We start from the raw sequence: 25,140 nt of genomic DNA, 5'->3' as shown, positions 1-25,140 counted from the left end.
CCCCAAATCCATTTCAGTGGGATGAAATCAATATGTCATCAGGGTCCTACTCCCTGAGAATCTCTAGGGGAGAAGCCATTCCTTGCTTCTTCCAGCTTCTGGTGGCTGCCAGCATTCCTTGGCTTGTGGCAACATCACTCTGGTTTTCATCTCTGTGGTTACATTGTCTTCTCCTTTGTGTCAAATACTTCTCTGCCTCCTTCTTACAAGGGGGCTTGTGGTCCCACTTAAGACTCACTCCAATAATCTAGGATAATCTCCTCATCTCAAGATTCTTTTTTTTTTTTTTAAGATTTTATTTATTTGTTAGAGAGAGAGATACAGAGCGCAAGCACAGGCAGACAGAGTGGCAGGCTAGAGGCAGAGGGAGAAGCAGGCTCCCTGCCGAGCAAGGAGCCCGATGTGGGACTCGATCCCAGAACGCTGGGATCATGACCTGAGCCGAAGGCAGCTGCTTAACCAACTGAGCCACCCAGGCGTCCCTCATCTCAAGATTCTTAATTACATTTGCAAATGATTTTTTTTCTGTATAATTTAACATTTACCAAGGTTCCAGATTAACTAGAACCTGATATCTTAAGGGGCCATTATTCTGCCTATTACACCTGCCCTGTAGAATGTAGCTAGGTTTCTCTTATCTGGGCACCCATGGCACCCTATGCTTACCTCAATTTGTACTTGATATATAGACATTAAATCTTCCTCACTAAAATGAAAACTTTTCAAGGGCAAAAGATGGATGATTTTATTCATTTTCCTTTCTTACTTGCCCGTAATAAGAACTCAATGTGTATTTCTTGATCTTTTGAAATGAAGGCAATTCTGCTCTTTTATTTTCAAAGTAGATGATTTACCCAGTGGGAATAAAGAAGAAAGATAGTATATGCTTATCTCACTTTCCGAAGCACTCACAGCCAGTGTGGCTTACTTTCTGACCCCAGTGAAATAACTCAAATAAAAATACTTAACTTTTCAAATGCTTATTTGAAATAATATTTTTATTTCAAACACTTATTAATTCATTTTCTTAGGATAAAAATGCCAAAACAAAACTGGCTAATGGGATTATACAGAGAGTCCTGACTCAGAATTATATGGCACACATTAAATAACAGTTATATCCTCACCTGCTTATCTATCTAGTAATGTGAAATGTGATCTAATCACCACCATCAATTTTTGCATCTATCAATAAACAGAATAAGGATATACTTTGTTCAGAACAAGCATCAAATAGAGATTTAGGACACATGACTGATACATGCTGTGGTGATCCCCAGAGAGTCCCATATTATGTAAGTGCAAGCGGGGCCTATGATTTGCTTTTAATTACTAGACTATGGCAAAGATGATGAAATATCAGTCCTAGAATTATGTTACAAGATAAATATATATAAGGTACACACAAACACTAGATCAGTATCTATCATCTATCTATCTATCTGCAAGGGCATATGGACAAAGCCAAGTGACAAGGAATCAAGGGGGGCATCCAAGAACCGAGAGGCCCTGGCTGACAACCACCACCACTACCAGCACCACCACCGAACAGAGAAATCAGAGTTCTCTAACTGCGGGGAGACTGGAAGTAGCTCTTCTACCAGCAGGGCTACCAAGGAGATCACAGCCCCAGATGCACCTGGATGGCAGTCTGGTGAGATCCTAAATCAGAAAATTCAATTGAACAGTGCTACCTGGATCCAATCTGTTGAAGTTCTGAGATAAATATGTGTTGTTTTAAGTCATCGGTTTGTGGTAATTTGTTATGCAGCCATAGCAAACTAACGTAGGACATAGCTTTTTTTTTTTTTGGTAATACATAATCAACAAAAGGTAAGGAAGTCATGGTCTCACAGTAGTAAAAGCCATAGAAGAAAATACTTGGTATAAGGCCAAATCGAAAAAAAAAAAATTACATTTACTTAAAATGAGAAAGGAAATAGAAGGATATCTTAAAAATTAACCATGGCTTTATGCTTATGAATATAAAGAGATAGTGCTTTAATGACACAACTTTTTAAAAAAATTACCAATGAGATGAGGTAAGAAAAAAAAAAAAGTCACACGTAAACACATATCATAAATCTGTTGGAATAACATCATTGAGGCTAGAGCACAGTATCAAAATCTTACCAAAAAAAGTTGAAAAAGATAAATGCTGTTTCACATAAGATCAGATGAACAGGAAAAGGAGAGATCTCCTGTGGTGGGTGGTGGTGTGTTATAGTGGAAAGACTGCAGACTTTAAGCCCACCTGCTTTGTTTACCCTTTGTGTAACCCTGAGCAAATTACATTTTGAAATATGCTACTAGAGAAAATAAAATTAATTCTTGGAAATTACATTAGGGTTCTCCACAGAAATAGAACCAATAGGACCTGATATTTATCCATCTATCTATCTATCTACCTATCTATCAATAAATACATATATATACAAATAATGTATACATTATGTATATGTATACAAATACATAATATATAATTATAATTTATATAAGTAATGTATAATGTAATGTATATTATGTAAAGATAATATATAATATATAGTTACATAAAATAATATATAATATAATATGTATAAAGAAATCTATATAGATATACAAATAATATACAAAATATATAGACATTATAAGAAATTGACTTATATGACTATGGAGGCTGAAAAGTACTAGGATCTATATAGTGAGTGAGCTGGAGATCCAGGAGAATCAATGGTGTAGTTCCAGTCCAAGCCCAAAGGCCCAAGAACCAGAAAGGATAACATAATTTCGAGTCCAAAGGCAAGCACATGTGAGACCCAAGAGGAGGCAACAAGCTGATGTTTCATTTATGATTCAAGTTTATGTGAACAGAAGCGAGGTGCACCTCTTCCAGGCTAGTCCCCCAAACCTCCCACACATGATTTGTCATGCCCTTTCCCTTTCTACTGCCCCCGGGGGCAGGATGTTTGGAAGCCAGGCATTGAAGATGTTGGATGAGAGCTGTTTCACTGATCAGGAACACATATTTAGTATTTTATGTGAGCAGGAAATATGCTTTTCTTCTGTTTGAACCATTACATATTTTGAGGTCTATTTATAACAGTCTTTCAGAGGAATCATACTTTTTATTCATTCAATTCCATTTAATTGTAGGATTCAGCTTGAATTCTGGAAATTTAATTTTGGAATATTTATTTCTAAAGGGTAATGAAGGGAGTTGAGAAAATATGAGTAACGTATCCTTCTCACATCTGCATTGCTCAGCCTTTCAAAGTCCTATTTCTGCAGAATGTGCACTCAGTGAAGTAAACCACGCGTTGCTCACTCAAGCTTCCTGTTAGAGCAGCTGCATTACAGAGACCGACTGTTTTTGAAGACCATAGTCACTATGTTCTACTGACCAACTTCAAGTGATTAGGAGAGAGCTAAGAGCTAACTAAAATTTTAGTTCACTTGCAAACTTCTGACAAAAACTAAAGTAGCTTCGACGAAAATTACCAGTGTCTGCAGAAAAACTGACAGACATTTTTAGAAAAGAGAAAGAGGGCGGATGGCTGAGTTGTAATTACTATTAGCTATCATGTTTTAACTATTATAAACATAGCAGGAAACTAAAACCTTATGAAACAATAAACACTTCAAGAATAATTTAAAAGAGTAAAATAAATACCGAATCATTTACCTTGAAAAGATAATTGCAATTATAAGTATACACGCTGAGAAAAATTAGCAGAGGCATTCAATTATTTAGTCCCACACATGCTTTGAAAACCTTTGCAAATTGGTGAGGTATTTATTATTTTTCTTTAAAAAAAAAAAAGCAGGCCCATGTAATTTAGTCAATTACAAACATCACATATTGAATAAAATCTTCTTTAGACTACGATACTGAAATGAAAGATTATCTTTCAAAACTTGTTTTAAAGGTGATTAGAATTATAAAGGCATAACTGTCATAGGTCAATTCTATTAATGATGTCAACTGAGTTTTTTAATTGTTTGGGAATGATATAAGCCTCTTTACCTTGTTTAACTGAAATTCACAAATACAGTACATCTATAGTAAAAATCATGTATTTGTTATGTATTGCAGTGTAACTTAGAAAAATACTGGTTCATAAACGTGAAGTTAATTATGATAGGGATTATATATTCAAGTTCTACTGAAGAATGTATCAAACTTTATATTTTTCTTTAAATTGAAATTGATGTGTACAATATTTCAATACAATAGCTGCAAATAAGAAAGAACTCTTAAAAATTGTGTGTGTGTGTGTGCGTGTGTATTTTTATATGTATACTCAAGGTATAATCTTTGTAATAAGCTGTAAAGGAGAAGGTAAAAATATAGAACAGGTCTGTAGGAGAGAAGATGCCATTCATCCAAATCAATCTTGTAATTTAAAAATCTGATTATCGTCAGCTTCAACCAGGAAGAACACATAAGATAGAACTGAATGAATTGTTAAAGGAATGACACAAGAACAATTCCTCGAACTGAGAAGCGGGAATCTCTAGATCGAGAGGGCCAAAGGAATGACAGTATGATGACTGAAAACAATGACATGCTCCAGAAAATAAGGGTGTGAAGTTTTAGAACACTGCTGATAGAGAAGAGCATCTGAAAACTCCTAAAACCAGTCAAAAATAAAGGAAGAGAGACAGACACATTCACACCAAGAGGAAGGGAGCTGAGGCATGAGGGGAGGAAAGGAAAAAGAAGGGGTAAACCCAAGTTGTTGCAGTTTGTAGACTAGGTTGGTGTTCAGTATTCAGATTGATTTGTTAAATTTTAAGCAAAGACACTTGAGAGGCTATAAGCCAAGAACTATAACCATAAATAGGTATAGACTCTAAAAATAGTCTTCCCAGACCAAATAATGTGGGAGTGATTTTGTTGCATGCAATCTGTTTCACATACAAGTTCAGATAAATAGCCAATCCATCAAAAAGGAATCACACATACCAAAAAGAAATCTATGTGGGCAAATGTAATGAGCAAACTGCTAGAATATAAATTGATGAACTAAGCAATTATTAGTTCTAAGATACATATATTATAGCCAAAAAAATATTGAATAGAAATTTGTGTATTCTAGCCACTATTAATACTAACCAAGGTTTTGTAGCAATTGCAATAGCTTCAGCAGTTGGTTAGGTAAATGTCTGGGTCTGAATAATTTCTTTGCAAGAGATTTGGAGGATTTGTGATTGCAGAGAAATTGCCTCTAATCTCTGGCTGAGAATGCTATCTGTGCTATTTATGTCATGATACATGGCATAGAGTGCTTTTGGAACAGAAGAGAGATAGAGCTTAGCAATCAAATGTTCTTTTTTTCTGTAAATTTTCCCCCTAGATTGCTTACCTAACCCCAACATAATGTGGAAACACCTGAACACTCTCGATGCAGTTTAAATCTCTTAGCTGTTTAAAAACATGTGCTTTGTGAGATTAGAAGAATACCATTTTCTTCTTTAAAAAAAAAAAGCTACTCTTTCCTGAAAATTTCCATATTATCACATAAAAGTATCCAGAAGTAATTCCATTTTAAAAACATTTGTTTGTTTCCTGCTAGAACTTTATTTCCTTCAGTAACATAGTGTATAATTTCAGGTAAAAAAAAACAAAAACTAAAACAAACAAACCCTCAATTCTAATTAAAAGAATCCATTTGTATCTAGATACTTACTTTGCTATTAATAAATCTACAAATTCACACAACTTGGTCAATCATCCCATGGGACGAACATAACCAACACTTAAAGATCAATTATGAAGTTATTAGATAGGTTTTTTGGTATATATTTTTTGTTATGTATTTGTATATTTTTCTTAAGAAGACTGTTCCCTCCCTACAGTATTTGAAAGATTATCTCATATATATGTCAAAGACTATGTAACTTTTCTTAGTTTAACTTTCAGACTAAGATTTTTAATATTCATAACTTATTTTTCTGCATGGTATGAGGTACACACATAACTTATTCTATGATTTTTTCTAATAGCATCTACACAATTAAAAAAATAACGTATCAAAAATGTTATATTCATAATCAACTCAGTTTCTGTACTCAAAAATCTATTCTATTAATGAGCATATCAATCCCATTCTAAAAAATAGTATTTTTTTTAATTATTATTTGGTTCAGGAAAGGTATTTTGTCACTCTCTTGCCTAAAAATCTCTCAATTACTCTTGCATATTTTTGTTTCCCAAATAAGCTTTCTACATTAAATTGAAACATCTTTGTTGGGATTTTAATTTTCATTGCATTTTACTTTTAGATTAATTTGGTAATTATTACAACATTGGATCTTCATATTTGCTTGTCCATGTATTCAAATCTTTTTTCATAAACTTCAATGAGCAGAGAATTTGTCATAGAAATATTATACATTCTTTTTTGATTTTATTCTTTTTATTTCTTTTTTTCCTTTCTTTGTGAAAAGGACTAGGTTTCTATTATATTAGAAGTTAATAACGTATCTACTTGAAGTTTCTTAGAGGATTAAATGTAGTATACCTGGAAAACATTTTTTAAAATTTTTTAAGATTTTATTTATATATTTAACAGAGAGAGACACAGCGAGAGAGGGAACACAACAGGGAGAGTGGGAGAGGGAGAAGCAGGCTTCCTGCCAAGCAGAGAGCCCAATGTGGGGCTCGAACCCAGGACTCTGGGATCCTGACCTGAGCAAAGGCAGATGCTTAACGACTGAGCCACTCAGGTGCCCCATTGGAAAGCATTTTAAAAACTACCTGTTATACACTGTGTTAAACATGTGTTAGTTGTTATTTTTATCGTTTGGAACTACTGTTTCTATGTTTATCTTTTACCTGGTCATCTTACTGAACAGTTTTATGTGTGCTAACAATGTAGATAATACAGTTAAGGAAAAAATGCCATTTGTAAATCATAACCATTTGTCTTCCCTTTTTCATATGTGCTATTTGTCCCCTCATTGTGTTGAGTAGGACTACCAGTTCTATGCGAAAATTAACAGACAAAATACTTTCTTCAGAGGAATATTAAGAGTAATAATTCTATAGGTATTTGTTATTTTTCTAATATTTGATTTAAAAAAATATATAACCTTAATAAAGTTAAGAAATCCCTCATATCTGGATTATAAAATATTTTGGTTTTTTAATTTACTTTTTTAAGATTTTATTTATTATTTATTTATTTGAGAGAAAGAGAGAGAAAGCATCTGTGATTTGTTGGGGAGTGGAGGAGGAATAGAGGGAGAAGGACAAGCAGATTCTATGCTGAGTGGGAGCCTGCCGCAGGGCTGTATCCCTCAACCCTGAGATCATGACCGAGACAAAATCAAAAGGTCGACTTTTGGGGTTCCTGGGTGGTGCAGTCTGTTAAACAACCAGCTCTTGTTTTCAATTCAGGTTATGACCCCAGGGTCATGATCCCACGGTTGTGAGATCAAGCCCCATGTTGAGCCCTATGTGGGAGAATCTTAGTTTGCTTGAGAGTCTGTCCCTCTCCCTCTGCTGCTCCCTGCCCCACATGGGAGCTCTCTATCTCTCAAAATAAATAAGTAAGTTAAAAAAAAAAAAAAAAAAAGAGTTGGATGCCTGAGTGACTGGGCCACCTAGGCCTCTCTCTTTGTTTGTTTAAGTGGCTGTTAAATTCCATAAAATGCTTTAGGTTGCATATTATTCATATAGTTTTTCTCTTTTATCTTGGTGCAGTGTATTGGAAAATTCTGCCAAATTTCCTATTGTTCAATCAACGTGTCATTCTACTAGTTCATGACAATTGGCTCTTTAAATAACGTTTCTGGATTTGATTTGCTAATATACTTAGGCCCTGGGAATCTATATTAATAAATAACGTTGTATTTATATATATTTGTTTACTATTTGTACATGTGTACCATTCGTGTCTTGTTTAGATTATGATGGAAACAGAAAATGAGATGGGAAGCAGCCCATCTTTTAAGGTTCTAGAGTAGAAGAATGGAACAAAGATATTCTCTTTCCTTAGAGATTTTATTTAATCCACCCTTCTGAATCTGAAACAATTGGTGGAGAAACTCTGCATCTATTCTAACAGAAATTACAGGGAAACGAGATTAGCTGAGAAGGGCTGGTTAACCTGACCTCAGAAACACAAAAATTAAACATTAATATTATAGAATTAATTAACACCTGATGTGTAATTAGCTGCTTATTTTTTTATTTTAATGTCCATCACCTATGACCAGAATCTACAAGTATTTTGTTCACGAATATGTTTTTAGCACTAAAAATAAGTCAAGTCCATATTAGACACTCAATGATTTTTTTCATTCAATAAATGAATAAAGTAATAAACTAATTTTGTTTTGGTTGTGAATAAATATATATTTAGGGAAAAGGGAGAGGATTCTAGGTAGTATAAGTAATATGTCTATCAAAATATTAATATTTTAGCACACTTTACCTGAGGCCACAAACATATATAGACACTCTGTTTCTTAGAAAAGTATGTACATAGTTATATTCTCTCTACTCTGGTTTATAACTTCACTCTCCTCCAACAATAGGCTGCTTTTGGGGTCAGATTATTTTTGGAATTCAGTAAAAGTGGAAAGGAGGAGGATATGGTGTAAGAATGGAGGTATTTTGATAACCATCTATATAGTGTTTTCAATATCATGCGTACCATGAAGTTAGTAAGTTTTTCCTTCCTATCCGTAGATACACTAAAACTTCCTAAAGGCAGTGATCAGAACTTTCTTAAGAAGATAAGAATAGAATTTCTCCAAATAGAGGGGGAAACACCCAGTTCCATAGTATAATAAATCATCTGGTAAACTTCCTTTTTAAAAAAAGATTTTATTTATTTTTTTGAGAGAGAGAGCGAGCATGAGCCGGGGGCGGGGGAGGTGTGGCAGGAGAGGGAGAAGCAGGCTTCCCTCTGAGCAGGGAGCTGGATGGGGAATTTGATCCCAGGATCCTGGGATCATGACCTGAGCCAAAGGCAAACGCTTAACCTATTGAGCCATCCAGATGCCCTGGCAAACTTTTAATTTTTTAATAAAAAATAATTACTTGTTTCTTTTAATATAGGTGCATGGGTTAAAAAGAACATAGCTCATTTAAAAATTTTTTTATACTTTGTAATGAAATGAAAATTTTGTTTCAGCTGTTACTTTGTTGATCTCACAATTTGTCATTTGCCATACATTCTTTTACCTTTTTTTTTTCTTTACAGAATATATTTCTTCTTTTGGAATAGATACATCTCCCTAATCCCCAATCACTCGTTCTTTCTTCTGTTGGATTTCAAGCTTCTGCTTATCTTTCAAGCTTTATCTACTTTTTGAAGTCCTTTCCATCCACTGCACAGTTTTCCCCAGCCTTTGGTTAGAGCCCTATTTTAGCCATGATCATGTTTATTATAATTATAATTGTTTCATTTTTCATCATCGTATACTGTAGCTTCATTAAGGCCAAAAAAAGTTCTTTATAATTGTTGACCTTGTAAACCCAACATAGCTTCAATAAAAAGTGGCAGTTACTCAACATTTGTTAAATAAATGCATTTTAAAAAATCATGTTATATACCTGTGATCAACCCAGCTTAGAAATGGAACTCCTTTACTGGGGCCTCAAAATTGAGTAGATAAGATTGAATTCTTGTATTTGCTGTTGTACTTATTTCTCAACCATCTAATTCATACATATACAAATGGGGAAAGAGAAAGGGAAGAAAATAATACAGGGATTTGTGGTAGGGAAAAGTGGTTAAAAGTATGAAAGACCCATCATTTTGCATATTAAATTTATCTCTTTAGGTCATAGCATATTAAATTTATCTCTTTAGGTCATAGCAGGAGTAAAGTATATCACAATACCCCTTCCAAATCTTATTCCTTTTTTTGAATTTCTGTTCTTCCTAATTATTAAGTACTCTAGAAGGAAATGTAGGTTTCTGTTTATTGCTTTTTAAGCAAAATGAAGCTGCTTGGTTTATTTTTTTTTTTCTCCAAAAACTCACTGTTGTCTATTGGTATAAAATTTAAAAGAGAGAGAGGAATTGTTTATCAGGAAAGACAATGTAAAACCCTTTGTGTCCACATATCTCGTTCAGAGGCTCACATGACTCACATGAGCCTCAAAACACGGGCTGGATGTTTGTGTAACCTGTTGTCAACCTTAAACTAATACATTTGAGGTAGCCATCCTCTTCCTTCTCTCATTTATTTTCATGACTGAGTGAACTTACTCCCCTTGTCTTTCACAGAAGAAGCTCAAGAAGCTGTAGGCTCATGTATTAATAGAAAAATCAAAACTGATCCAATCTAAGTAGATTTACAGGAATGTATACTCATCATCTAAAAGCTTTCTTAATGAAATCATTTTTCTACATCCTAAGGAAAGGAAGATTCTGTGTACATAAAAATAGAGGATTGGGAGCTAAGCTTTCTTAGCTTAGTCTAGAAATTCTTAACTATTGACTTAAGAAGACTTTAAGTCTAAACAGTAACTGCAGTGTTTTTTTTTTTTTTTTTTTTTCTTAGCTAAATATGTTTAAAAAGACTCCAGGAAAACATTTTTTGAAGTTATTATTGGATGATAGGACTATGGGGCGGAGTTGGCCTTAGAGAAATGATAGCAGCATTAATAAAAAGTATTTTAAAAAGCGCATGCTGGACTCAAGTCAGTATAGCTCCAGAAGACAGGAGCAGGAAGACAAGATGAATGATGTGAAACTTGCTGTCTTGGGTGGTGAAGGAACAGGCAAATCTGGTGAGTGGTGTTGTTTCCTATGGCATCATGGTTCAGAGAGGAGAAAGAGAAAGAAATATATGGACCTAATAGATAGATACAGTTATATAATTATGCATATTACTTTTCATTAGGAATTTTCATTTTTATGAGTAAATAATATAATTAACTGTATATTTATAGAATTTATAGACAGTTTGAGAAAGATATGTGTTAATTTATACCTTTTTAAAATTCACAGGAATAATAGTAAATCCCTCCATCACTGTCCCCCTTACTTGTCACTCCACCACACATGGCCCTCACATCCACTAGTAGCCAGACAATGGTCTTGAACTGATTCTTCTGCTCTGAGACTAAGGGTGGAGGAAAGTTCATGGAGATCTGTGGATTTTTGAAAAGATTTTTAATTAATTAATTAATTAAAGAGAGAGCATGAGCAGAGGGCGGGGCAGAGGGAGAAGGAAAGGGTCAAGCAGACTCCGCTGTGCGTGGAGCCCGCCTCCGGGCTCAATCCCAGGAGCCCGGGTCATGACCTGAGCTGAAGTCGGATGCTTAACAAACTGAGCCCCCCAGGCATTTACTGTTGTCCAGTGGCTTGGATTTTTTTTTAAATGCAACATTATTAGAGTGAAAAAACTAAGGATGGGCATGGCTTTATAGATGCCTGGGGACTGAGCAACAGGTGCCCTGACTTTGGGAGCCCTGGATTTGTTTTATTTCACTGGATTTCATTTTTGGTTCCATCATGATTGTCAGGACACCACCAACAGAGCTACCTGAACTTCCTGAGCCATACACCTGGCCAGACCCAGGAGCAGGAACAAGATGAACTGACACTAGAGGTCCTTTTCTGGGTGTCCTGGAGTTTGAAGTCCCAGTATCTTCACAACCAGCTATAAATGCTTGGTCTTGTCTTTGTCACTATTAGCACGCAGCACCTTGGAGCCAGATTTAATCCAATCAAGAATATAAAGAGATGTTATAGTTCTTGAGTCTCAAACTTAATGAGAACTCTGTCTCTGTTACATAAAGTAAGCTGCTTTACCTGTTCGCATTCATAAATTAATTACATAGTGTTTTGAATAGGCAGATCACTTTCTTTCTAGTCTTTTAATCTTTATGGTTGTACAGTGAAAATCTTGCTGACTATTATTTAGACTAGAATTTAATAAAGCTTTAAGGTCTGCATTAATGCTTGGTAATTTTTGAGCTGAAAGATAAAACCTTATGTACATAGCTAAGTTGTCTGTGCCCTAAAACAGAAAAAAACCCCTAAGTCCAGCATGTTTGTTTTGCAGCCCTCACAGTAAGGTTTCTTACCAAGCGATTCATTGGAGAATATGCCTCTAATTTTGGTAAGTTACCACTCAAGACTTTTTTTCACCTTTAAAATGTCAGCATTTTAATTAAACCGCAATTAAGATCACTGAAGCATTTTGATAGAATTTTCCATTGTTGCAATTTTATGCAACATATTTATACAGTTTCTGGTTGGAAATGCCAAAATAGGTACTTGAATTGAATGTTCTTATATGATAAAATTCACCCAACTTGATGTTAAGTGAGATGGATTAGAAAGGCTGTTTGTTTCAGGCTAGAACTAGAAGAACATTGAAACTGAGATTCCCCTCCCCCAATATTGTAAAGCATGTGAGTATGAATAATTTTGTAAACTATAAAACAGTTCTGAAATTAAATAAACATCTGTTGAAAGATAAGGATAAATTAATTACAAAAGTACTAGAACTACAAAATAAAGCTTATTTTAATTGTAAAACTGTGTGAAAATAACAGGAAAATTATGCCTTGATTAAAGATCATATCATAATTATCTAGGTGGCTTATCTAAGTTTCAGAGAAATTCAAAACAGGTGCCAGATCTTAGAAGCATTTTACTAACTCTGCTCTAAATTCATTTTGATCAGAATTAGCATGACATATGGGAAATACCACAGTGGGGCATTAATAAAAGTGAGGAATTTTGCCAGAGTTTGAGTATATTTTTGGCTCAGCAATTAATCAATATAATGATACTAATATCTCACCTGACTTAAGGCATGAGGGAAAAGTGTTTTTGCATTTTAAACAAGAACAACAGATTTATTAAAAACAAACAAACATGAGAATTGGGAAAAAGGGATGGGACGCCTGGGTGGCTCAGTGCGTTAAACCTCTGCCTTCAGCTCAGGTGTCATGATCTCAGGGTCCTGGGATCGAGCCCCATATGGGGCTCTCTGGTCAGCAGGGAGCCTGCTCCCCGCCCCCGCGCCCCGGCCTGCCTCTCTGCCTACTTGTGATCTCTCTCTCTGTGTCAAATAAAGAAATAAAATCTTTTTTAAAAAAAAAAAAGAGTTAGGAAAAAAGAGAATGATTTTGATTTTTTTGTTTAATAATTCCTCGAGTAATAGGAAGTTATCATTGCAAGTGTATTTTTCCATGAGAAATAATTCCCTCCACTAAAAAATATTTTTTAGTGCCTCCATTCATTAGGTAACATTTCTAGAGAATTTAAAAAATAACTTTAAAGTATTGTATTGCTTTCTACATGTATCTAAGATACTATTTCAGTAATAAAACATTGTGAATATGTTAGGGAAAGTGCTTGGAAAATGATTTAAAAAGAAATACATAGAAAGAGAAATTCCTATTGTTTCATTTCTCAGGTCAAAAACCTCAGTCAATATAACACAAAATAGGGTGTTATATTGAGTGGCTCAGTGGGTTAAAGTCTCTGCCTTCAGCTCAGGTCATGATTTCAGGGTCCTGGGTTCGAGCCCTGCATCGGGCTTTCTGGTCAGCAGGGAGCCTGCTTCCCCCTCTTTCTCTGCCTGCCTCCCTGCCTACTTGTGATTTCTCTCTCTCTGTCAAATAAGTAAATAAAATCTTAAAAAAAAAATATCTATCTATCTATCTATCTATCTATCTCACAAAGTAGGAGTCAGGCATGAAAAAATGTTCCAGAAAACAAAACAAAGCAAAATATAACATAAATAAAACCACACCTAAAAATAACAGCAGCAACAACAAAATGTCCCATTAATCTTTAATAAGATATAGGTATGTAAACAAATGAAGTATATACAATTTTGGCTGGTACATTTTCATTAAAAAAAATAAGACTTTGAGACATTTTGAAAAGATAATCAGATGAGCAAAAGGCTATTCTTGCATAAGGACAAAACAGAAAAAATGACCTCATCTTGTAAGTGAAGACCAGAAGGGAAAAATAATAAAATTCTAAAAAGTTAAGAGTTTGTGACCCCTGCTGGCAGTTTTTGAATTGAGAGTAGATGTTTTTAAATTTCTAGAAGGAACTTTTATGGTTCACAGTCAGTAGTAAACCTATGAAGTTAAAAGGAACTGAAAATGTACTTTAAGGTTTAATTAAACTATAACAGATTTTATTAAATGTAGCCTAGAAGGATTTTAATATTCATCCCTAACCCACTTAACTTAGTTTCCCTAATGCTTGCTACATCTTTTAAACTATGGGTTACATTGCCAGAGTGGGACACGATTTTTGTCAGTGTACCATTTTGGAGAGAAGTAAGTCTTAAATTAAACCCCAGAGGAAAAGTTACAGAAAGGTAGTCCCTCATTCATTTAACAAATATTTATTGGGCACCTACCATGTCCCAGTTACTCTTCTAGGTAGAGAAGCTATAGCAGAGAACAAAAAAAGACAATTATCTAAGCCTCCATAATATTTAGATTCCAGAAGGGAGGGTCAATTTAAAAAATTAAGTTATGTCACATGATAAATGCTATGAAGAAAAAGAAAACAGCATGGGGGAATGGCACTAGTACGGTATGTGGCCATTTAAAATTGGGTAGTTAGGGTAGACTTCTCTGAGAAGGTGACACTTGGACAGAGACATAAAGGTGGTGAAAACTGAGCCATGAAGATATCTGTGGGGTTATGTGCAGGCAGGAGGAACAATTATCAAAATTCTGAGGCAGGAAATTTCTGAAAAAGTTGAGGAATGGTATGGAAGATGGTGTAGTTTGGGTGCGAAAAATTCAAGAGAAATAGCCAGAAAAGTCATGGGGGACTAGACAATGAGGGCCATTCTTAGCCATTTTAAAGACTTTGCTTTATCCAAGAGAGATTTGGAGAGATTTGATCAGACAAGTGATATGATTTGGGTTCAAGGTTCCCTTTTGCTCCCATGTTGAGAATAGAGTAAGCATGAGAAGGGAATTAAGAGAGGGGTAAAGCAGAGAGATGAAATAGGAGGGGTTTTGTAATAATCTAAACAAAATATAATGATATTCTAACAATAGAGATGATGAGAACAGAAAAATTCAAAATAGACTTTAAAGATAGGATAAAAAGGAATTTTTAATAGGATAAATATGGAAGGTAAGATAAAGACAGGATCAAGGGTGACTTAAAGCTTTTAACCCGATCAGCTGGAGTTATGGGTATGTCATTTAATGAATGGAAAACTGTGGAAGATACAGTCCTTTTAGGGAGATCTGAGCTTCATTTTTGAGTGTTTCAGGTTGAGATGTCTGTTTGGTGTTTAAAGGGAGATGTGCGATTGCAGGAGTTGTTTGCATCTGAAGTTCAAGGAAGTGGTCTAGGTACCGATATAAATTGGGTTCCTTAGCAAAAATTGTTCTATAGAACTCTGAATGAGATTAGCAAGGGAGTCTAGATAGAGAAGAGATCCATAAACTGGACCCATGTTTGGAGAGGGAGAAGATATGTTGGGGAAAAATAAAAAAGATTAATACCGAGCAACAAGGAACAAAGGAAAAAAACAGGGGAATATGTTGCTTTGAAAACCATGTGAAGGAAACCTTTTAAAGAGGCAGGGGTGATTGACTGTATTAATACTAGTAGGGCAAGTAAGATCAAGATATAGAATTACCCATTGAATCTAAAACCATAACTTTGATAAGAACAGTTTTAGTTAAGTTATTGGAGATAAGCCTGATTGGAATAACTGAAAGAACTTGGGGGAGAGAAATTGGACACAGGGTGGGGGGGGGCTGGATATGTAACTAAAAGGCCAACAGAGAAATAGGGCAATTGTTGAAGAGATTGGGTGTTCTAAAGGATTGTTGTTAGAAATTCAGCTGTTAATAATGATGTAGTAAAGAAAAATTTATGATGCAGAAGAAAGAGGTAAAATTGGTGGGGTCATATCTTTCAGTAGACCAGAGTAATTGGTAACTAGTGTATAACGAATGCATTGACCTTAGATAGAAACACAGATAACTCATCCAGTTATAAGATGGGAGATAAGTATATATGCACAATAGCATGTAGTTGAAAAGATATGGTGGTGAAGTTTATTTGTAAGAAATATATATATATGTACACACACATATGTATATACACATATATATGAACAAATAAAACAAATACATGTATTTGACCACTAACATTTAAAAAAAAACCACTGTACTATTCTATTAGAAGATAACCAATTGCATTTGTAAGATTGTGATTCAAATATGAGTTCCTTTTTTTTTTATTCTGGAGTATTTCCATACTGCAACAAATATATGCATATTTTGCAGAATCTATCTATAGCAAGCATTTGTATTTGGAAGGGAAGCAACTGAATCTAGAAATATACGATCCTTGTTCTCAAGTAAGTAAAACAAAATATGCTTTTATTTTATTTTTTCAATCATGATTTGAAGAAGATTGGAGAAGAGTAAGTGAAAATAAAGTTGCCAATCTTAAAACTGAAATTTATTCTCAATTTTAATTAAAGTTTTAAGAGATTATTTTTAATATTATAAATTCCATTATCTAACTTCTCTGTAAAGTTATGACAAAAATTACCATAGTACAAATATCTTTCAAATAGCGATATCAGACTGCATTTATATTTCTAGGATTTCACCATATAGCTATGAGAAGTTAATAGTTTAGGGGCGCTTGGGTGGCTCAGTTGGTTAAGCATCCGCGTTCGGCTCAGGTCATAATCCCATGGTCCTGGGCTTTGGCTGCCTGCTCAGCGGGAGCATCTGCCTTAGGCTCAGGTCCTGGTCCCAGGGTCCTGGAATCTAACCCTACATCAGGTTCCCTGCTCAGCAGGAGGCCTGCTTCTCCCTCTCCCACCCCCTGCTTGTGTTCCCTCTCTCGCTGTGTCTCTCTGTCAAATAAATAAAATCTTTAAAAAATATATAAAAAAATAAATAAAACAACTCCAGGACACAGATTCATTTAGTTATGTAAAACATCCCTTAATGTTCTTAGCTAAACCTTACTGGTTTTTTTTTTCCCCTCTGATTTAAATCTAGTATCAAAAATCAGTAGATAACCCCTTTGCTAATACCGATAGAAAATATTTTCTCTTTTCAAAATGATATTCTAACAATATCAATATTAACAATATTAACAATATTAATTCAAAGGGCACTTATTACAGCTTATCCAACTTTCAAAAAATTTAAGATATTTTCTTAAAGAAAAGTTGCACATGAGATAGATAATAAAACCTTATTGTACTTTCTCTTTATTTTAAGCATTTAGTCGCTTTTAATTAAAGAAAGAGTGATAAGGAAGAGAGAACGAAGGAAACTACATTTTAGAAAATATCATCAGTCTTTGGCTTATTAATGTCTCTTTTAGGTGAAATGGGCTTTCCATTAATTAATTGTCTAAGGTGTAAAATGCAGGTGGACTGTACTACCAGTTTCAATGTGCTTGATTTGTTTTCAGCCACAGAAAGCAAAATTCTCCCTCACAAGTGAGCTGCACTGGGCAGATGGGTTTGTTATTGTGTATGACATCAGTGACAGGTCCTCATTTGCTTTTGCAAAAGCACTGATCTACAGAATTCGGGAGCCACAAACTAGTCATTGTAAAAGGTAAGATATTCTTCATTCCTCTCTCCTTTCTTTTGAGTAAATCATCGTGTAGCTATAAGCATCATTAGGAAGAGTTTAATACAGCCTTCCAATTACAAAATTTAACAGCCCTGAACAATTCACCTTCCATTCCACAGGAGTTACACATGTAGTAAAAGGAATAAGATGAGAATACTTTATATCCTGGCTGACATAAACAGTTACTTGCTCTGAGTAAATGGCTATTTTACAAGACAGATTCTATTGTTAACATGACACTCACTTGCAAAACCCTGGTCCTCTGTATACAAGACAGTTCAGTTTGCAACCTTTTCTTTTCATTCCCACAGAAATGTTAAGGATACTAAATAAATCCAAATTTAGTACATTTGGCATCCAATTCCTAGTCATTGGGTTGTTCAATCTATCAAAGCAAAATAGACTGAAGAGTCAAACCATTATAATTTCTAAGTGTGAGAATACATTTTTCTTTCACCTCCTAAAATAAAGAGCTGATCAATGATTTCCCATTGTAATTGTTTTGACACAAGTAGCTTGAAGGAAGACAGAACTGTCTCTTAAACCCTTCTTGTATTAGTAGGTGTAAGTTTGACCATATGAATTTCCCACTTAGCTTTCCTTATTTTTTGTTTTAGCCTTTTGCATTTAAAATATTGATGTTTGTTCAAGATGCTGCTACAAAAGATTCTTTGTGCTCTGGATCATATTTGCCCTGAGAGTCTGAAATAACATTCTAATCTGAGAATCAAGAAACACAGTATTAGTTCTGAAAATGTGTATATGTGTTTTATATCTATTTTAATGCCCCTTATCAAGAAAACATGGATAATAATTGATCAAGGGTATTTCCTGGAGTCAATCAGCATACATTCTTGTTTATATCTGATTGACCTTAGGAAAACCACTTTAATCTCTAGACATAATTTTTCTGATTATAAAACTGGTAGAAACATGGTAAAGAAAAGGATGTGATTTTACCAACATACCTCACAGCTCTGATTTCCTTTAATATTACAGATATTTTTGAACTCCATTGTTTTAAACATTAAATACCTCATTTAAGTAGCATGATTTAGATAAGTTATAGTAATAAACTTCTTGTGCTATTCCTCCAAATCAAAAGAATCACTTAAGAATAATCAAAAACATAAAAGTGAAAACACCTATACTTGATATTTTCCAGGCAATTTTATTAATGTACTAAGTATTTTTCAGCATTTCCGGTTCTCAGTCTGTAGATAGACTAGAATAGCAAAATATGTTACTGTTTTTTTTAATTGCATCTGATATTTGTGACTCAGTCTTCAAAATATTTCACTTACTCTTTCCCATTAATCCTTTACCATAATTTTCTGAATTACACAGAAAAAGATATTAATACTCTGAAAAGTCTACATACTGTGCTTTTTTTTCCCCTCACCACTCACATCGTCATGTGAATGAAGCCAGCTTTGAGCAGAATATAAAGACAGTATCTCTTCAGATAGAGCTGAATACTGCATTTGTCCATACTTCCCCTCAAGTGGATAACTTGGCAGAGTTCCATGGCATTTGAGGACTAGTTGTCTTACTATAGCCTTCAAATGAAATTCTGTTTTAGAAATGTGTCACTATAACCAAGGAGAATACATTGATATTTGCTGAAGACATTATCTTAACAAAGAAATGTATTGCTTAAATAAATAGAAAAATTCTACAAAGTCCTGAGACCATAACATTTTTCTCTAGAGTATGGTACGGATATTAACAAAGAACAAACAGCAGTGAGTATTGAGTAATATTTTCTCTGGGGAAATCATATCTAAATTGTTAAATTACAGTAACTATTCAGCAAAGAGACATTAGTTAGTCCTTCTCTTTCAATTGATAAGGAAATGAAAAATAATACTTGGTAAGCATCTTTTGTTGCCTGTCACCATGCTAGGTATTTTTACATCCATCATTTAATTTAATCTCTATGAGAATTCTGTGTAATGAGGGTTATTTTACCATTGTTTTACATATAGGAAAATTGAAAGTGGGAAGAGTAACAATCATGCCTTATTAGTAAACAGATCCATAATTCAAGAATAGGTTTATATCAGTGCAGATCCTATGCTTTAAGAGTCTTGCCGCTTCTGTGTCACACACTATGTTCTATCTAAAATAATTTTTGCAAGTAAGTGGGGATATGTGTCATAGACATATATAAGACTGTAAGGAACACAAACTCATGTGTATGTGTGCACACACACACACTCTCTCTCTCTCTATTTATCTATCTATCTATCTATCTATCTATATGGCTTTTTTTTTTTTTGGTCCATAATTCATTTTGATATACACTTAATGAGAAAAAAAAAGATGCAAAATAATCTTGCTAGAATTGTGTTCTGTATTTCAGAGCTGTGGAATCAGCTGTGCTTTTGGTTGGTAACAAGCAAGATCTCTGTCATGTACGAGAGGTTGGCTGGGAAGAAGGGCAGAAGCTGGCATTGGATAACCGATGCCAGTTCTGTGAATTGTCTGCAGCAGAGCAGTCTCTGGAGGTAGAAATGATGTTTATCAGGATTATCAAGGACATCCTGACAAACTTCAAACTCAAAGAAAAGAGAAGACCCAGTGGATCTAAATCAATGGCTAAATTGATCAATAATGTATTCGGAAAGAGACGGAAATCTGTTTAGCAGATGTGTTATCTTAGGGGATTTATTATATCAGAGAGTTTCAAATATTCACATGATCATGAAATTTATCCTTTGTATGCAGGTTTTTTTTTTTTTTTTAATAATTCTCTTAGAGAAGTGAAATGGCCGAACATAAGCCATAGCTTTGTTTTCAGATACACAGTTTGCCTTTTTGGTTGTTTGTGTCTGTATACTCTGCTTCACATGAAATCTTTTTCTCTATGACACAGAATAGCATTCGCTATAACTTATTGATGCATTGCTATCCAATTTGCCTTGCCAAATAAACTCTGCTTAATAATGTTATTAAACTACCATTCCAGAGGCCTCAGTTGACCTTTATTTTATTTATTTCTTTTGAATGAAGTATGTAATTATATTTCATATAGTTAATGTGTTATAGTGCTGAATTTATAAATTTGTAGAAGTTCACAATTTAGTAGAAATGCATGAATTTAATTTTGAAAATGCCTTTACAGGAATTCAGTGAGTCCTTGATATTGCTTACATCTGGATATTACTTATTACCCATACTACTTATTTTGCCTATAGCTTAGGCCTTGAAGATTTAAATTCCTTGCCTGTAGGTGTAGTCTGTATTTGGTCTGATGATGAAAAATTCTGCCTTTCCTTGTATTCTTTGCTAAGAAGGGTAATTATCATAGAGAAATTAACTTATACAGCTTTTCATATGAAAAAGAGCAGTTGATTTTCGTTCACATAGAGATCCATACATCACAGGGAAAGAAAAAAATAAATGCTGTTTGCTAAATATATAACCTTGAAGACCTTATTGCCCTGAAAGAAACACCATATTAGACAGACATTTGGGCCTTCTTAGATTTCTTTGAGTACAGTTTCCTTCAGAAATCAACCTTTTACCACCCCGCACTTTAGTACCACTGCGGTTAGCCTTGCTCCATTTCAAGTCATAGCCCTAGACCTAACTTCAGCCAAATCACTGATAAATTAAGGTTAGGTCTCCGAGAAGTTAAACTGGGAGCACAAGCAATGGTACATATGTTGGGTAACATGTATTGGCAGGACCCTGGGGGCAAAGGTGGAAGAGAATCTTGAGTAGAGCGTGGTACAGAAGATTCAGCTGCAAAGGGGAGAATCATTGACGTGGTGTTACCATGAGTCATGATTACGCGTTGGAGGAGTGATACCGAGAGCTCATTGGTGCAGCTTTGCTGTTCCTCAGGAGCCTGACCTGGATACACTAGAGTAAAAGTAGTGGAAATAATAAGACACCGTGTGGTAGAATACAAAATAGTTCAGAACATTCATAAAGATAGGGGAGTTAGAATTGATACGGTGCAGGTTGACCCAAGAACCTGCCATCTTGCTGTGTTGCTTGGGACCATTCAGAGGCATTTTTATTACTAAGGAAGCGAGGAGGCACAGACAACTTTGAGAAGCTTAACAGTGGCTGTGCTTACAGGTCAGAATTGGCAGTGGGGATCCTGCCATCGAACTGTGCTCCTCCGTATCAGTGCAGGTGATAGAATCCTGGAAGAGTAGAATCAGAGTGCCGGCATTTAACTAGGTTCCTGTTATCCACCCACTCAGCCCCCAAAGAAGTGATGCTATGTCCAGGGTAGAGGCTCCGTTTGTAACACTGGCTCGTTGGAAACTTAGAAGTAATGTGCTCAATCAGCTATATAGAGGCAAAGCCCATATTATAAGCCCAGGCATCTCTTCCATCTGTGGAATGCCACTGTGACCACTACTATCCTGGATCCATTTTGTAAGCACAGGGATGGCCAAGAAAAGAGGCAGGTTGATATCTGCAGGACAGGTCATTCTGTCCACTCGGTTGCAAAGTGAGTTCTCATCGGTGGATGCTCTCTGATGGGCAGTAGCACGATACACAAATATATGTCCATTTTATGCTCTCTCTAGGAGATCCATTCATATAATTTTTCTCTAGTTTTTCTTGTCACTGTCTTCCAGTTTTACTTTACACTGATCTCAGACCAACTGGCAAAACCGCTGATGGCTGCATAGAAATCTGTACCATGCGCCACCTTTTCTAACATACAAAGGGTAGATAACCAAGTATACACCTCGAAGCTCTGGCAAATGGGACAGTGAACTTCTTGGTAACCTCCCTGTAACGAGGCCCAGTCCTCTTATTGCTTGCACTTATATCTCAAGCTTTGGAAAGCTTTCTATCAATTCGGAACATTCAGATTTGATTGCTATGTCAATGAGAAATAAGCTTTTTTTTTTTTTTTCAAAGATTTTATTTATTTATTTGACAGAGACACAGCGAGAACGGGAACACTAGCAGGGGGAGTGGGAGAGGGAGAAGCAGGCTTCCCACTGATCAGGTAGCCCGATGCAGGGCTCGATCCCAGGATCCTGGAATCATGACCTAAGTCAAAGTCAGACACTTAATGACTGAGCCACCCAGGTGCCGCAAGAAATAAAGTTTTTATTGTGTAATGTTATTTAGCAAATTCAGTGATACAATATATTTGGTCAATTATTTACAGGGATTTTGTTAATCTTTTATAGCCTCAATATTCAATGACTTTATGTCAATATATACATATCAGTTTAACCATTAGGCCTTAATGTTTTTGTTTTATTTTTTTCTCCTTATTCTTTTGGGTAATCTCAGTTTTAGAGATTCGGTCTTCATTCTTTAAAATTATTTTCCCAGTTTAAGAAATGTTCTTTTATGGGGCGCCTGGGTGGCTCAGTGGGTTAAGCTGCTGCCTTCGGCTCAGGTCATGATCTCAGAGTCCTGGGATCGAGTCCCGCATCGGGCTCTCTGCTCAGCAGAGAGCCTGCTTCCCTCTCTCTCTCTCTCTGGCTGCCTCTCCGTCTACTTGTGATTTCTTTCTGTCAAATTAATAAATAAAATCTTTAAAAAAAAAAAAAGAAATGTTCTTTTAGGATGATTTTGTGTGAAAAACAACCCATTAATGAATGTTATATGTAAGAACTCTAATGTCAAAATGGTATGAAAATTCTTTAATAGCTTAATCCATGCATATGTGTCTGTGATGAGTCAGATTTCAAAATTCCTCTGTTAAGGATACTAATATTTGTATATATTTTAGAATTTCACTTATTATACCTTGTTTTTTTGTCAGGATGACTTGGGATGACACATCTTGTTATGAGTCAATGGAACAGAGTAATGCAGACAGACATTCTCACACTCGCACACAGGCACACAAAAGATAACTATGTGAGGTGATGTGCTAATTAACTTGATTGCAGTTTGATTTTGGTAACCATTTTACAATATATATGCATATTAAACTATCATATTACAACTTTACTTCTCAACTTTCCTCAACCTGGAAATAAAACAGTTTTACATTTAAAAAATTTACATTTTAAGTGCGGTTTCTGTGAAACAACTTCAGAAATGCACACTTGGGAGCACCCGTGTGGCTCAGTGGACTAAAGCCTCTGCCTTCAGCTCAGGTCGTGATCCCAGGATACTGGAATCGAGCCCCACATCGGGCTCTCTGCTCAGCAGGGAGCCTGCTTCCTCCTCTCTCTCTCTGCCTGCCTCTCTGCCTACTTGTGATCTCTGTCTGTCAAGTAAATAAATAAAAAATGCACACTTGATTATTTTCCAGAGTGATACTTAAAAATACTGGATTAATTTCCCCATTTATGCTGTGACAGTTTTAAAACATGTTCACGCATTTTTTGACACTTCTATCAACAGGTTAAGTCCAATTCCCCTCTCCATGATTATGGATCACCCTTGTTGACTCTCTTTTAACAAACATAATAAGGTGGAAGTAATGGGTAGGACTTAGGAGACCAGGTTGGGAAAGGTGCTAGAGCTCCCATCTGTTCCTTTGTCAACTGTTCTCAGCTATCCCATCTGTGCCTCCCTGGGACTCAGCTTTGGGAGCCACGAGTCAACAAGTCTGAATCAGGCTGCCCTAAAGGCATCTGACTGGAGATACCACCTGGGATTAGTAACCACACAGCCACCCAGCATATGAGCAAATCTTCAGGTGATTCTAGCCTCTAACCTTGGACTAGCTGATGCCGAATAGAGCAGAGATGAGTTAGCCCACAGAATTCAGGCCCAACTGCAGATTTGTGAGAATAATTAATATCGTCATTGTTTGGGTTTTGTTAAACCATTGCTTTCAGGTTGTTACACAATAATGGATCATCAGAACAGACAACTTATTAAAACTTTTGGTAATTCAGATCATACAAAAGATTTGGCTTTCTTCTTGGGGAAAAATGGTGAAAAAGGATTCTTCCAAACAGCTTCAAAACAGTCCAGAATCCGAAGTTTTCCCACTGTTAGTTTTTTTCTTGGGAATGTAATTCACATGTAAGGCAACTTGCAAAAACTTAAAAAAATAATAAATTACAGTTTTCCAAAGTGAAAAACCACATCTGCTTACAGAGAAACAAATACATCAACATTAGGCCATAGAATATTGTAGGTTGAGGATAGCAAGTATGTCTATAAATCTTGGAGATAGTTAAGCTGTATCACTAGGCTGGGAATTGCCTATGCTGCTTCTAGTAAAAGGATGCTGTCATTCACTTTGGATGAGCTTCAGTGAGATAACACATAATGAGGGGCAACAGCAGAGGAAGGGAATGCCAAAAGGGAGGGGCCTTTAAAATGGTTTTGATTTAATACAAGGCATGCACTATTAATAAAGGGGTTGAATGATACCTGTATGTTTTATAGGTTTATAAATTGGCTGTAGTAAAATATTTTACATCTTAGATCACTAGGTATTGTTTCAGCTTATTATGGGAGATATCTATCTAGAGTTGACTGAATTGTATTAATCTGAACCTAGTTTAATGATGCCTTAACATTTTTATGGGGGAATTTAATGTTTGCAATATCCATGTTCCTTATTTGAAAGCGTGACTTATAGGTTTCTCATCTTCCTTAAATTATGAAATCCT

The 25,140-nt window shown here is 35.3% G+C and overlaps 1 protein-coding gene across 2 annotated transcripts; it reads left to right on the top strand.

Annotated features, from left to right (window-relative positions):
• The first annotated feature begins 10,389 nt into the window (after window positions 1-10,389).
• On the top strand, window positions 10,390-22,476 carry RERGL (RERG like). 2 transcript variants are annotated; one of them, XM_032347453.1, is made up of 5 exons: window positions 10,394-10,735; window positions 12,016-12,072; window positions 16,250-16,323; window positions 17,403-17,551; window positions 19,935-22,476. In XM_032347453.1, exons 1-5 carry the CDS (start codon window positions 10,633-10,635, stop codon window positions 20,215-20,217), a joined length of 666 nt encoding a protein of 221 aa, XP_032203344.1. In that variant the 5' UTR covers window positions 10,394-10,632; the 3' UTR covers window positions 20,218-22,476. The 2 variants fall into 2 exon arrangements, with proteins under 2 accessions (XP_032203345.1, XP_032203344.1); XM_032347454.1 differs by lacking the exon at window positions 12,016-12,072 and having other exon boundaries at window positions 10,390-10,735.
• The last annotated feature ends 2,664 nt before the right edge of the window (window positions 22,477-25,140 follow it).

Source organism: Mustela erminea, chromosome 6, assembly GCF_009829155.1.
Source record: "Mustela erminea isolate mMusErm1 chromosome 6, mMusErm1.Pri, whole genome shotgun sequence".
NCBI classification, from domain to species: domain Eukaryota; kingdom Metazoa; phylum Chordata; class Mammalia; order Carnivora; family Mustelidae; genus Mustela; species Mustela erminea.
This window is presented reverse-complemented; position numbering and strand designations above follow the sequence as displayed.

Excerpts from the sequence above, each read along its gene's own strand:
- RERGL (XM_032347453.1), top strand. The coding sequence starts at position 10,633 with ATGCTGGACTCAAGTCAGTATAGCTCCAGAAGACAGGAGCAGGAAGAC. Across the intron at positions 16,324-17,402 it reads TATACGATCCTTGTTCTCAA|CCACAGAAAGCAAAATTCTC; the intron begins GTAAGTAAAACA and ends ATTTGTTTTCAG. Across the intron at positions 17,552-19,934 it reads CAAACTAGTCATTGTAAAAG|AGCTGTGGAATCAGCTGTGC; the intron begins GTAAGATATTCT and ends TCTGTATTTCAG.